Here is a 15,807-nt window from a genome sequence, read left to right on the forward strand (position 1 = left end):
CATTTGAAGAAAGTTTGTTCATAACTTTGGGAGAACCCTGCTAGAATGTTAGCCAAAGTTAGCGTGAGTTGATAAGGAAACTCCCTGACCACATCCGAGTAATTTGGTGTAATATCCGGTCACTGGGGTCTTAAATGCCATTTAATTAGGCATTCCAGATGTTCTGCTAAAGGAAACTGGGAATGGCGTGTATACGTCTTTATCCTTGGCACGTCTGCATGTGCCAGTGCGAGAGCATATCTGCAGCTGGACTCTTTTCAGGCCTTCTCATTCTTTCAGTGTTTCATAAATAACCCAGCCCAGGGCCCCAAAACCACCCTCCAATATATCCCTTCTCTCTTTTCTTCTGCGACAAGAGCCCTTTCATGCATCCCTCTCTGCGATCCCGCCCAATCCAGCCTCGCAACAACAATGGGTGAGTGAATGAGTGATTGAATGGGAGGGTGAGGGGGTGAATGGATGAATTGAGGAGAGGGGATTTAGGAAGGGAGAAAGCGCCTTTGTGTTCCGTCACTGAGGCTTAAGACAACTTGCAGCTCTCTGTGTGTGTCTGAGCATTTGAATGTGAGGTGGAAAAATAATAGAAGCCAAACAGAAACTTGGAGGAGTGACGACAAAGACCAGACTCAGGTGAGGCCATTACCCTTATCAAGTGCTGTTGAAACAAGCCACATGCTACTAAACAAATAACCTTGGGCCAGGTGCGTGTAGCCTGTGTAGCATGTGACGGCGCCGATCGGTCTATACACATTCAGAGTCAAATGAAGCAGCTGAAGGTCTGAGTCTTACTAGGTTAATATGAAAGCTGATTATGTAGAAACAGCCATAAAAGACCTAAAAAATCATTAAATTATCTACAGTGAAAACGTCAAATATAGCAGCCAGAAAACTGTCAACTCACATTTTTTCTGGTGATGTTGCGAACATCATGCACATACTGGATTTTTCCTTCATGCCGGACAGCTCCCACTGAAATTGAGTCCTCACATATTTCTGATGCAATGTACAAATCAACATTGAAGCCCAAGTCCCGAAGCACCAGATAACCTGCAAATTAACATTAAAACATTCATAGTAACTTTAAATTCCAATAATCATAATCATTAGTGTCCATAGTTCTGGCCACACAACACACAACTTTATGTACTTCGAAAGTCTCACAGACAGACAGACAGACAGACAGACAGAAAGATAGATAGATAGATAGATAGATAGATAGATAGATAGATAGATAGATAGATAGATAGATAGATAGATAGATAGATAGATAGATAGATAGATTTAAAATAAACTAAAACATGTAAAACTCAAGATATCCTTATTTTAATTCACCCCCTTTTTGAAGAACCAGAGTTATATATGACAAATATATGACGAATCCTAATTTTAAAAGCATTATTTCTAGACCTGGTTAAGGAAAAATCTTGTAATTTAAAAATATTTTATCAGGTAGTCACATATTATACAAATTATTGACATCTGTGAATCACTGATGGTGTAAATTTCCCCAGAAAAGGTGAATATAGAATCTAAAGAAACATCATATTGACCTGTCGCAATGCCATCAAACAGTGAAAGGACTCTGATTGGACGTCTCTGCTCTGCTGGGACTGCAGGGTAACTTTTTGGACTTTCCTGGAAGAAAAGAAAGTAAATATGTCGTATAGTTAAACAGCTTTGCAAACAGAGAATTTCCCTCTCTGTAAAAGTTAACGTGAGACTCACAAACTCCTGTCCATTGTCATTGACGAAGAACTCTTGTAGTTTCAGGCTCCAGTCGTGGCGTTTCTTTAACACACCGTACTGTTGCAGCGGTTGACACATGTAGCAGCGCCATGGGTCCAGATCACGGGCACTGTTGGCCGCTCCTGCTCCCACTAATATATCCAGACAGTCCACACAGAAACACCTGCGGGCAAAGACACTGATCAAAGACAGCCTTTAAAAAGGCAAATGAAACCGACAGTGTTAAAGGTGAAGTGTACCTTTTTCTACTATGAGTTTAATATGTAAGCCATTTGTAGGGTGAAACTGTGGCACTTTTAAACAATGCATTTTATTTGAGTGGCCTGACCTGAATTTGAAGAGCCAGGGCTTAAAAAAAAACTGTAAAAATTGTATTAAAGAAATGCAAAAATACAATACAAAGTACAGCACCTCAACATCACAGAGTAATTATGATTATAACTAGATTATGAGTAAAAACTACACAAAATAATGTTTTTATTGCTGTCGTGTTCTTATATTTGACATTAATTCACATATTTGTTTTAAATGTAATTTTACATTGTCAAGTGATTTAAATTCAACTTGGGTTGTGATGAAGGTGTACTGACTACCCTAGTGAAAAATGTTACTATTATTATTATACATTTTATTTATAGGCGCCTTACAAACACAATAAAACAATCAACATTAAACAAATACTCATTATTACAGCCTGGATACAAGTATTAAAGTAATAAAAGTAATCACATAAAAGCCTGCCTAAAAAGATGGGTCTTAAGGTGAGATTTAAAAACACGAAGACTTTCACTGTTTTGCAAAAGTTCCATAAATAAGGAATTGCATGACAAAAGGCTCGGGACCTCATAGAAGTAGTGCGAGTTTGAGGAAGAATAAGAGTGAGTGCAGAAGATGATCTTAAAGTACAAGTAGGAGTGTAGATGTGAAGAAGGTCAGATAAGTATGAAGGGGCAAGATTATTGAGTGGCTTGTAATTAAGAAGAATTTTAAAATCAATATGATAATTAACCAAGAGCCACTGCAAGTGTTGTAGTATAAGAGTAATGTGTTCAGGTAGAGGAGTTCTGCAGATAATTCAAGCAGCGGAGTTCTGTACTAGCTGGAGTTTGTAGAGAAGCTTTGAAGGCAGTCCATGAAAAAGAGCGTTACAGTAATCAATACAGGAAGTGACTAAAGCATGAACAAGAATCGCAGTGCTCTTTACTATGAGAGACAGACAAACTTGGTTTATATTAAGTATGTGGAAATATGCAGAGTGAATGACACTGTTTAAATGTGCTTCGAATGATAGAGTACTGTCAAGGATGACCCCCAAACTTTGAACTTGTTTGAGCTTGTAAGTTATCAATATACACAGATGAACACTGGTTTGGGGGCGGTTATGGAAGTGAAGTGTGACAAAATTCCAAGAATGGAATGAAATGCGAGATTGAGTGAGAGATTGCGGGACAAAAATGAGTTTGTGAGAAGCATGAGTTTCGTACCTGCAGCAGTTGGCGTTTCCACAGAGCAGCACCTCTCTGCCGCCACAGCACACGGTGCAGTACGACTGGTAGCCATCGTCATCGTACATGTAGGAGATCTCTAAATAAACATCCTGACACATTCACAAATAAAAACATGTGTAAATAACTTAAATAGCTAAGCCTTCTACAAACAGAGTCCCTGTTTGCAGCAATGTATCGTGTTGCTGCAAATAGTGTAATAGGATAATGCAGCGATGATGGAACTGATCCGTGGCACTTTGTCCCCCTAAGGTAATCGATAGATACAACACTGGTGTCCAGGTGTTAGGATCGAGTGCTATTGTTTGACAATTTTAGGAGCAATCATGTCAGCGCGTGTTGGAGAACCATGTTCCCAGACTCTCAAGTTGTGCTGTGTTCTGTTTTGAGAATGTGGAGAACAAGGTCAACTCTTACCTTGCATGTTAGGCAAAGGCCTCCTTCAAACAGCGGGTGGAAGGTCGCCACTCTCATCTTTCCACAAGAGAGGCAGAACTCTGAAACAGGGAAGCAAACATATTGAGGTGGCTGAGTCAAAATACCAGAGTAACTTATTCTTGGAACCATAAGAATGTAAGAATGGGCTGAAAATGATTAACCAATGAGAAGCGTTTTTCTTCTCTGCAGTTCTCCTCCTCTCTAGTTTGCTTCCTAATGTAGTTGTCCTACTAAACATGGTATTGTATATCACAAATATTGTCGGCTCTTTTACAAACTGCATTTTATTCCTCTTTTGTAAGTTGCTTTGGATAAAAGCATCTGCATAAATGTATACTGTATCCAATAGTTTGCCATCACTTTCCCGCAAATGTATGTTTATAAATATAACTGTGATGAAGTTACATTGTAGCTATATATTTTCCAGCTATAACTGCAAATTAAAAACCCAGTGAATTATTTACAAATAATACTTATTTTCATGTTATTGGTAAAATGGTTGATTATTAAAATTGTATACACATTTGTCACACACAAAAAAACATTAGAACTTAAAAAACTAAAATCTGTCATTTTAAAAGCTGCAAATGAAATTAGGCATCACAACATTATAATGTGCAGTATGAAAAATGAATATTTGGATATTGATTGGCTAAAAATTACATTACACAGTGTTATTAAATGTTCTGTGTTTTTAAAAGTTTACTTTAAGTGAGTGACAGATGACGGCCAAGGAAATCTAAATGTAAAAATAGAGGAAATTAGCATGGACAATTATATATCTGAAATTTAAAATCAATGTGGTACTGATATATTGTGCATCCATAAGAAAAATATAAATATTTGTACTGACACATGCAAAAATACATTTGCTAAAAATAAAAAGTATTTTATACAAGGCCATGGCTCCAATGCTGTTAGGGGCCGTTCACACAGAACATGTTTTCGCATTTCACTGCACTTCTTTTCCATTGTTTCTGTGTAAACATGCATTTCTGCAGTGCCTTGAACATGATACGGCATTGTAAAAAGTTAAATGTGGTTCAACTTAAAAAAATGCATCTCTAGACCTGGCTTTTTTTAGAAGAAAAAAACGTCTTCTTTGTTAATGGATCCTTATGTGTTTTAATGGGTGAATGCAGGGCTTGTAACATGTTGCAACTCTACACACCTTCAATACTTCTGTGATTCTTCAAAACTTCATGGACCATTTGTTCTGAAAAGCAGATGAAATGGCAGTCATGAGCAACAAGTTGGAAATTCAAACACATTATAAGAGTTAAAGCTCAATGATGTCTTGTTCACATCAAGTCCAATGCTACTAAATTGTACAGTATACAAGTATATTTATACACAGTATAAAATATCAAAGTTTTGGTACAAAAACTATGCACACAAAACACAATACTATATTTTAATTATTTATATGCCTGAATCAATTGTTCAGAATTTCAATGGGGGAAAAAAAGATACATTTTGAAAAAAATAACAAAATGTTGATATTTTATACTGTGTAAAGGAGCTCATAGAATTCACTGTTAATCTTGTCACACAAGATTTACCATAATTTGGCCATTTAGACATCAATTAAGTATCTGTATCATTTCAAGGGTTAGTTCACCAAAACATGTTGTTCCAAACCCATATGGTTTGATTACCTAGGCCTCGTTTACACTGTCAGTGAAATGTGACCCAATTCCGTTTTTTTGCTCATATTATGTGACACAGATCGGATGTGTTCTATGACCGTGTAAACAGGAAAAAAACGCATGCATACGGATATTTCGAGATCGGTTTCAGGCCTCGTTCATATGTGGAAATAAATCAGATATGTGCAAATGCGAATGTCATGTGAACAGGCAGATCAGATTTTCTGAGGCATAAGGCTATCTCCGCGGTTTAATGACGAGACAAAACCTGACGCGTATCTGCAAAGGGACGGATGGCCCACAAAACGTTGTGTTGTCGTAGGAGAGGAATGTGGACAAACGTTGACACAACATATCAAAGGTTGGCTTGCTCATCCTAAAATTTCGGACCCACTGCTCCTCGTTAAAGCCAATATTTAAACCCAATATATTATGGTCCCACCAGTCCTGATCTCTCTCGCACACAATAACTGAAGCATATGCGCAGGCTGCAATGATGGAACTTTTCATCCTCTTCCGCCTCACAATCACGATGATGTTTGGCGAAGTTCGCATTTATCACAAAGCTAGCATCAAGCATATTTCGCGTTCGTCCATCTGTGCAAGAACCCCATTTAAGCATGCGCGATGTTTCAGATAGCATGTCAAGTGTAAACACATGAATCGGATATGGGTCACAATTGAAAGGACGTGTAAACGGACGGTCAAAAAAATCGGATATAGGCAACAAATTAGAATTGGGCATCAAGACCTGCAGTGTAAACGAGGCCCTAGACTTTAACAGAAATCTTTCAGGTTTGATACAAATCTGTGTTCAGAAGAGACTTATGGGATGAGTAAATGATGACAGAAATGCCATTTTTGGATGAACATCCCATTTGGAGTGCATCCTTAGTGTAAGCTCTAACCTCTACTGTAGACGTCCTCAGTGCCAGGCTTGGCCTTACAGAGGCTGAGTCGAGCTTTTTTAGCAGAGGGGGGGAACTCCGGAGGGCTGGAGTCCTGCAGCACTGAGCTCTCTGAGGCCATGGGAAAAACACAATACTCAGCTGGAAGAGACACAGGTGCACTAATATTACTTACTGTTACAATCAAACATGCTCACACATTGTGAATACTGTGTGTAACTACATTTATATTTCATAGATCAGGCACTTAGATAATGAAACAACTTGCATTCGTACTGTGAGAACTACTTTAGCAGCTAGTTATTATCAAGAATGACCACATCACTACAGCATTTATTCATAAAATAAATAAAGAATTTTTTGGTAACAATGACTTTTAAACTGTTAATTTAAACTGCCAGAAAAATATTATATTAATATAATAAATAATATATATTATTAAATTAGTGCAAACTATAGATTATTTAATTATTTGTGCTGATTTAAATATAAAATATTAAAAACATTTATTAATGATCATAAATCATTAATCAGTTATTGTGTCCAGACAGGTTAATTGAATTACTTTATGACAATTTAGACAAAAACATTGAGAAATTTACCAAGAGAAATACAGCCATTAACATGCAGACAGAAAGCTGTTTTGTTCCACATCTGCAATCGCTGTGGGAAAAAGCCAACAGTCTACAAATCGTAAAGTAATTAGATAGGCTATTTCCTCTTTCTGATCCCACTGTTAAGACCACAGTACAAGAGACTTCTGCTTGCTCATCTCTGCAGTGGTTTAAAAAATCATTTTCAGTGTCTTGGTTCTAAACTCAAATACATCTGTAAACTCAAATTCAAGTACCCTTAGGTTTTACGGCCCAGTATCAACTATATGAAAACACAATGGTACAAATTCAAAAAATGATTGATATGTTAGATATGTTTTAAACAGAAGGTTTAAGAAAGATATTAAAGGACCTGATACACATGTTTAAATGAGAGGAGACCAGACACACTAAACCTTGCAAACAAATGACTGCCCCAGCTCAACTTATGTTGTGGGTCTCTGACAGGGACTGTGAATGTTGTGAATGTTGCTTTTGGTTAATGTGATGTCAGCAGGAAAGTAAGACATTTTAACCGCACATATAAATATGCCTGGGAAACTCACTGAACTGATCTATTACTCACAGTTTTTCCCAGATGAAAGGGAAAGATAAATAATGTACTTGAAAAAGTTGACAGCTTCAATTCTGAAAACACTGAAACCCTCTGAAACCAAAGTTGCTCTCCTGAAAACCTAAGGTATCGGAGATTTAAAGGGCACCTATTATGACTCTTTTCACAAGATGTAAAATAAGTCTCTACGGAGCCCCTAAAGCAGGGGTGTCCAAACTCAGTCCTGGAGGGCCACTGTCCTGCAGAGTTTAGCTCCAACCCCAATTAAACACACCTGAATCAGATAATCAAGGTCTGATTATCTGGTTCAGGTGTGTTTAATTGGGGTTGGAGCTAAACTCTGCAGGACAGTGGCCCTCCAGGACTGAGTTTGGACACCCCTGCCCTAAAGGGATGTGGTGGTGGAAAAAATTTTAGGTTGGGAGATTTTTTTTTTTAAAATCTTTTGCGTTCCCTCGCAAAACTTTTGCGTTCCCCCGAGAAACTTTGCGTTCCCTCAGAGTTATTTGCAAGGGAACGCAAAGTTTCTCGGGGGAACGCACAAGTTTTGCGTGGGAACACAAATATCTTTGCGAGGGAACGCAAAAGTTTTGCGTGGGAACGCAAAGTTTCTCGGGGGAACGCAAAAGTTTTGCGAGGGAACGCAAAAGATTTGGAAAAAAAAATCCTAAAAATATTTTCCACCACCACGTCCCTTTAGGGGCTCCGTAAGTCTCTGATGTCCCCAGAGTATGTATGTGAAGTTTTAGCTCAAAATACCCAACAGATTTTTTACAGCATGTTTAAATTGTAATTTTTTGGGGCTCAGAAAAACGGGCTGTTTTAGTGTGTGCCCTTTAAATGCAAATTAACTGCTGCTGCCGGCCCAGGGGGCGGAGCCTCACGAGCTCGCGCTTCAGTCAGGACAATCTCATCTGATAATATCAGAACAGAAACTCTCAGTTGCGGTGTTCATTTCGACTCAGAGTAGGACAATAATGCCCACAGACAGCCAGAGAATATATGCTGTATGGACATAGAACAGGTATAGTTTAGTTTAATTATGGTTATAACTTATTTGTCATCTGCTTTTATCCACTAATACAAGCCTGCTGTAGCAAAACCCGTCCGAATGATGACCAAAATATACTGACGAGTTCAGTGAAGTTTATTGTACATCACACAAAAGATGAGCGTTAGTTTTACTCCAGAGAATCACTGTAAGAGCTGAATAAACATAGTATAAGAAGTGTGCATTAAAGTCTTATCCATAAACTCTCTCTCTCTCTCTCTCTCCCTTTCATTATCACCAACATACACAGCGAAGTACACAAAACACTCGTTACAACTAACAGTAAACAAATATACACACCTTTTCAGTGGGTGCTAAATAAACTGGTAAACCTTATATCCGTAAAATGACTCGAAGAGCTGTCATAAAGAGCGCGCTCGCACTTTCATTTCTTCCGTGTCCAGTCACGTTAGGCCTGTTGCTCCGGAGAGTGTAAGCTTGATCACAAACAGTACAGATCCATCCTCGAGTAACAACGGGAGTAAATGAAGACTGATATGTTCATTCTTACATCCATCAACAACACACCTCAATCGCTTAGGAGACATTCTTGTCTACAGCTGCTCAAGCGTCGAACAATGGCGGACTCTGTGTCCAGCTCACTCAGGGCGGGTCTGGGCTCAAACTGAAGTGTCAATCAACAGTCGTGGGAGGGGCCTGCGCAATTCTGCGTCACATTGCACCGAATCTGAGAACAGCTCATTCTGAGACAGTGCTTATGATTTATTGAGATTGTAAAAAAAACACTGGGTGGATTTTTATCATTCTAGGGTGGTTTTGCTCACACACTGCCAACACACATTTATGTTCAAACACCATGTAAAAGTGAATTTTGCATAATAGGTGCCCTTTAAATATGATGAACAAGCTCTAATGAATCCGGAACAGAGGTCTATGATCTGACACACTAAGCTGGTAAGTGTGAGAGTGTAACCTGCTATTACCTGACTGAGCCCTGATGCCTGAGGGCCCTGCAACTTGATTTTTAAGCAATACCACAAATACTTTACGGCCACAGATTTACACAAAATTTGAACACCCTTTGTTCACAAAGTTCCACACATTTCGTTTTATTTGTTTAATAATTTTGCTTTCATAATAGACGTCTCAGCTCTATTTAACACATTTTCCACAGAATCAGGGCCGAAAATGTAAAAAAAATAAAATAAAAAAAAAATACACAAATGATAACTATATTAATTTATTAGAGTTTTTAAAGCAGTTAATATATAATAATATAATATAACTAATACAAATAATCAAGTCGTTTTGTTACTGAATATCCATTTTTGATTTTGCAGATATATTCTGCTATGTGTGTGGGGTAACAAAAAAAAAAAGGGATTGTTCGTTAAGTCGCCGTCTTGGAACTCAACTACAGTGTGAGACTACAAATTAATTCATAACATTCCCTTGTAATAACAGCTTTGAGAAAAACTTGACCAACAAGTTACATTACTTTCCTGTTGCTAACATTTTCTATGACAAGATGGCAATGCTTGAAATTCTGCCAGTAGAAACTCAGTCTGTAGGGCTTTCTGTAGAAACTGCTGTAACGGTTTTAAGTGCGGTTTTAAGAGTTTGTCTTTTCATGTCTTGTGGTGGTTCAAGTCACCCATTTATTTTAATGTTTTGTTCAGTTTGTATGTTCAGTTGTATTTAGTTGCTGTAAAGGGAATATTTTTACTGAATTAATTTTGTCAGCTATTTTTACATTTAGTCTTAGTCCTGTGTAAAATATACTTTTTAGTTTCCATCATATTTAGTCAATCTTGTCCTGTTTTTGTTGAGTCAAGTTCTAGTCGACTATGGCCTGGTTTCACAAACAGGGCTTAGATTAAGCCAGGATTAGTTAGTTCAAACGTGCCTTAGAAAAAAACATTCCATTACTGGTGTGCATCTTGAGACAAAACAATGTTTTTTAAGATATGCCAGTGCAAGTTGCTTTTAGTAAAAACAGCTAAAAAATGCATTTTAGTATTTTAATATTTGCAATTTATCAGTTAGAGGCCATAACAAAAATATTTATTGACTTATTGGTAACAGCCAGAATTGTATTATTGGTGAATCAAAATTGTAGCCATGGTGCTACATTATTTCATTAAAATTACATGGAATAATATTTTGTAATGCCATTCAATAATATTAATGCATTTTAAATTGTGGTCACCACCTACAGTCATAAGCCTTTGTCTGCATCTTATTTAACCCCAAGTTAAGAGCTTTTACTCAAGTATTTTTTTACAACTGCATGGATTGAGTGTGAGATCTGAGATGCTTTCACGGTGACGACGTGTACTCACCCGCGTTCTCTCTGGGTTTCAGGCCCTCCTGGCCTTTGGGCATAAAGCCACCATGAGCCCAGTCAAGCATGGGCTTTATCTGTTCTTCAAGACTGTCTGACTCACTCGGAGGAAAAGTCTTCTCTGCCCGTATACTAGCCACCTGAGGACACGCAGATAGTGGGAAAGCAGTATGTCAGATTAACTGTAAGAAAACAGAAACCATCCTGGAAACAAATGTCTCAGGTGGAATAAAACCAACTATGCATACTGTGTCTAAAATAACATGTATTCAGAAAGACTATCCTCTCAGTAGAAATAAAGACAAATTGCAGATATTAATCATGCTGTATAGAGACTGCAAAAGAGTGGGGTACAAAAACAGAGAGAGAGAGAGAGAGAGAGAGAGAGAGAGAGAGAGAGAGAGAGAGAGAGAGAGAGAGAGAGAGAGAGAAAGTGTAGCCAGTCCTGTCATTCTGGTGCATGTCTGGGCTTGGATGCTTCTGTTAAGTTTGTTAGGAGGTACGATTCACAGAGAGATAATTAAGGAAGATCTGGGGAATTCCAGACTTTCTAGATGAGTGTTTTCCCAGTCTCCTATTTATCTCACACATAAACACATACACACTGCATTATGTAAAAGTAAAGTCCAAGCTCCCAGAATTCAGAACAGGTGCATATTTTTGTATAATTGTCTTCTATTAAGTGAACTACAGATGTTGCAGCTAATTCCCCATAGGAGAAAATAGTGCTATAAAACAATGAACACAGACTGCTCTCTGCTCTCACCTCCAGGGACTGGAAGATTGCTCGACGGTAGGAAGCCAGTTTGGTGTAGGATGACTGGTTGAAAAACTTCGGGAAGGCTGTGATGGAATCAAGTTTGTCAGCAGACACCTGCAAGATACACATGACACCAGGGTCAGAAAGTAACCAGGGCTCAGGGCAAGCATTTGTGTGTGTGCATGTTAAGTTAATAATTTAATTGTATATGTAATACACTATATATATTAGTGCTGTAAAACGCATTAACGCATGTGATTAATTTTTTCAGTTTAACGCGTTAAAAATATTTAACGCAATTAAGGCAGCACCCGCTTTTTTCCCGTCATCCTTTGGCTAGCGTTACAATATATGTTCATGATTTTATCCATGCAAATACTTTAAAACCATTCAAGCCATTTAAGCATGATAAGGCACAAAAGAGAATGCAGTGCAGTATGAGAAAAAGAGAATGCAATGCAGTGTTTCTGTGAAACACACAAGAAAAAGCCACTTAAGACAGCACTTGAATGGACAAAATCACACAAAATTATACCAAAATGCTAGTTTTGTCGAATATCCTTGCAAACACAGTGTGAAATGAGTTAAATGAAGTCTTAAAATAATGTAAAGAGTTGTGAGAGAATGGGATGCGAATCAGGTAATCCATGTCATGTGCGGCAGGTCTTAAAGTGACAGCGGCCTAATAAATCTGTTGCTGTCTGTCATTAGAATAATAAAAGAACAAAAGAAAAAGAGAAAATCGCACACTACTCTTGACTGAATAACATTTGTAGCTTTAATAAGGATTAATCTATATTGAATTTATAATTTATGCAGTGAAGACTGTGAAGTGTTTGATAACTTTATTAAATTTCTGTTATTATCTGTTAGACCTACCTGAATATGCACTGTTTACAAGGTTACTACATGTGTCAAAAACAAGGAAAATAATAACTGTTTGTGCATTTTGACAGGGCAAGTAAAAATCTGAACCGGTCTGACTGAGCCAAAAAATGAGCCCTGATATATTGAAGGGCACAGGTAAATATGACATTTTTTATGATGGGTTTATGTGAGGATTGTTTTAAGTTCACTTAAATTAAAAGTTGTAATATTTTTTAAAGCCTAATAAATGTTAAAATTGATAGCTTTCAATTTCAATAGAAAAGTACACAGCTTTCAACTAATGATATCAGAGGTACCAGTAATTCAGGATCATATCAAAAGGATAAAACAATGTCACAATACCAGTTTTCCTACAGTATCAGTATTACCAATTCAATATGGCATTCAAGTGATGTCACCACGGTCAGCAGTACTTTATTTAAGCAAAATTGAGCCAGTGGCCGTGAAAATTATGGCAATCTCCTGGAAAAACAGGTGTTTGTTTTCTTTGAATTTTGTAGAAGATGCTGTAAACAAGTTATTATGTTTAACCATGATAAGTATTTTTTATTTTTCTTTAGATCTTTTTTTTTCTGAATGTTTACTTGAATTGAATTGATATTGATGTTAGTTACTTGAAAGCGCTTTTTATTTATTTCTTTTGCTTGCTTGATTTTGTTACTGACTGTTTACTTGAATAATTGCTTGGAAAAACTTGAAGCAAAGTTTATACCATTATTTTAATACTGATAATATTTACATCAATATTTAACATTTAAAATAAAAGAGTATGTTTAATATCATTTTTTGCTGTGCTATTGAAATTGAGATCGAAATTTCACTGCTATTAGTATCAACTACTGAAGTTGTGGTATTCTGAAACCCTTCATTTTGTTTGTTACCTCTGAGAATTTTCCATCTCCAAACCACTGCAGCCAGCGCATGCCGTGGGATGCCTGCCTCTTCCCTGTCGCTCTCCAGGGCACCACCATCCCGGGCCACCAAGAAAAGCCCTTTATCTTGCCCCAGACTAACTCTCCAATACCAAAGCCTTTATTATCCTGAGGAGGAAATATGCGAAAATTAGACATGGTTGACCATAAATTAACATTTTCACACTCACTCAAACCCGCATTAGATTTGAAAAGTACACAGACACAGATTTCAGTGAATTATGGCTTTAAAGTCAATTTAAATTTATTTTACATTTTTAAATCTGAAGATTTGAGATTCTTCAGTATGTCCTAGTTTTATGTTGTTATTTGGTCCGTTTTGTTCCCATCCAGCCTGCTTTTGTGCTCCACAGAAAAAAGAAAAATCATGCAGGCTTCGACTAGTAGATTATAATTTCTTGGAGAATTATCCTTTTAAATAAGATGGACAATTAACCTTCTCACTGCACAGATTTCTTTGATCCAGTTACACAAAGAAGGACAATCAAATGCTCTGTAGCAATCAGAGAGCTGGATTGAGCATGGGCTGAGACACACGCAAAACCTCTGACACTGAGCTTGTCTGAGCACGACTCTCAATCAGTCAGGACCATTTCAACAGCGCTGTTGTTCCTCACCTGTGCGAGTGTCAGTGAGTATTTATGAGTCTGTGCTCAACAGTGACTTAGAAGATGCTATAACCCACAAAACCCCCATTCAAGACCTTCACCGTCTCTTTGTCTTGGTCATCAGTGCTCTCTAAACGCGCAGCTGCCTGGCTTAGTGACACGCAAAGGAGAGGATACACCACAAGCACAAAGGCTGTTATCTTCACATTCAAACGGAGCCGTTCTGTGAGGCTACTGTTACATTTTGAAGGCAGGTGGACAAATATTGGTACTTGTGGATTGTTTGTGCATTAACATAAAGAGGAACGGGACATGACAGGATAGGTGGATTGTGAATTTGTGTGTGTGTGTGTGTGTGTGTGTGTGTGATTTCCTGGTACCTTGTACTCAGGTTGTCTGGCTGTGTCAGTAGTCGAGGTGGATGTGGCGCTGCTCTGTGCAGAGTCTTTAGAGTCCTGTTCCATGAGCTCCAGTATGGGACCCTCAGGAACACTAGAAACCTACAGACACACACAATTTCAACCTTTAGTCAAAGCAAAACAAAAACAAAACAAAAAAATAATAACAATAAAAAATATTGCAATGATAGGTACAGTAGAAAATTAGGGGCAAATGTACAACCTGCTGCCCTCACAGACGTCTAGTGCAACAACATTTCTGCCAACACGTTTTTGTGTGTGTTTTTACAAATTGTGAGGCAGTTCGAAATGATTTTCTGTGGTGACTGACGGCATGCCACAGTGATGTCAACACAGCTTAAGTTGAATTTAATCTGGAATAATCACTTAGGATAGCCGTGTTCTGGAACATGGTAGCTGGTTTCTGGTCATGACTTGTTTTTGCCAGCAGGAACCTTAACCAAGATGGTCTACCAGATGAGTGTTTCCTGTACAATACCAGTATCATAACTCCCTGCTTAACTATCATAGTACAATACATTGTTGGAGATGACTGTTTTAAATAACTGTAGTAACTGTGGCACATCCATCGTTCAAACCTTGCTGATTCTGTCGTCATGTAGGTGGTGGAGTAACAACAGCTAATTAATCGGTCTGAGATTTAATTAATGTCATTTTACTGCACTTTTTTGTCTTTGCACACAGACACAACACAGACAAAACAACCACGAAAAAAGACTTATCGGGGAAAAATGGGGGGCGGGGGGTGTGTGTGTCATGACCACTGTTTTGATTGGCTGGGTACAGGCAACTTCAAATGTGTGAGAGCATAAATACACAGTGATAGACAGCTCCACTTAAAGGTGTTGAGTTAAGAGTGAGGAGCTGACAGTGGCATGACAGCTTTAATCTGTCGTGAGGGTGATCTCTGTTCGTCAGCCTGGATTTCAGTGTCTGACAGACAAAACTTCACTTAAAGCATAAAGCAGCTTTGTGTGTGTGAATGTGAGCATTACCATGCTGCTGTGATCCTGTTTACTATGTCCCCTCTCTCTGTTGCAGGGTTTACTGTGAGCTGTCAGTCCTGCCTGGAAAATAGTCCTGGGACGAGGCCTTTGCCGCAGACCCGTCTCACAACCAGACCCAATGTCAGCCTTTTCCTGAAACCATAATCCCGTAACAATAAGCTGATCCATATGTCCTAGTACTGTACCATATTTATAGGTACATTTTATAAAAATAATGATTAGCGGTCAACTCGTATGGGTTTTTCAATGGCCACTAAAATCTAGAGTGCAGGGTGGCTAATGTCAGATATTAGATTATAATATTACATTGCTGAAACTAAATGAATATGATTATTTATAATGATTATTTACTTTAAAGGTCCCGTATTATGCCCCTTTTCACAAGATGTAAAATAAGTCTCTGATGTCCCCAGAGTGTGTATGT

The 15,807-nt window shown here is 38.0% G+C and overlaps 1 protein-coding gene across 2 annotated transcripts in view; it reads right to left on the minus strand.

Moving 5' to 3' along the window:
- The window catches only part of dnmt3bb.1 (DNA (cytosine-5-)-methyltransferase 3 beta, duplicate b.1), a 51,427-nt gene that overhangs the window by 7,183 nt on the left and 28,437 nt on the right, over positions 1–15,807 (minus strand). The window contains exons 5-16 of one of the 2 annotated variants that reach the window (XM_084098822.1): positions 15,372–15,515; positions 14,338–14,457; positions 13,299–13,457; positions 11,536–11,643; positions 10,768–10,909; positions 6,247–6,387; positions 4,861–4,905; positions 3,669–3,748; positions 3,231–3,343; positions 1,726–1,909; positions 1,551–1,635; positions 902–1,047 (exon numbers count right to left, since the gene is read on the minus strand). In XM_084098822.1, coding sequence (XP_083954948.1) covers positions 902–1,047; positions 1,551–1,635; positions 1,726–1,909; positions 3,231–3,343; positions 3,669–3,748; positions 4,861–4,905; positions 6,247–6,387; positions 10,768–10,909; positions 11,536–11,643; positions 13,299–13,457; positions 14,338–14,457; positions 15,372–15,515 — 1,467 coding nt within the window. The remainder of the gene's footprint in view (positions 1–901; positions 1,048–1,550; positions 1,636–1,725; positions 1,910–3,230; positions 3,344–3,668; positions 3,749–4,860; positions 4,906–6,246; positions 6,388–10,767; positions 10,910–11,535; positions 11,644–13,298; positions 13,458–14,337; positions 14,458–15,371; positions 15,516–15,807) is intronic. The other variant, XM_084098823.1, reaches the window with a different exon arrangement.

Source organism: Abramis brama, assembly GCF_963993115.1.
Source record: "Abramis brama genome assembly, chromosome: 22".
In the NCBI taxonomy this organism is placed as follows: Eukaryota; Metazoa; Chordata; class Actinopteri; order Cypriniformes; family Leuciscidae; genus Abramis; species Abramis brama.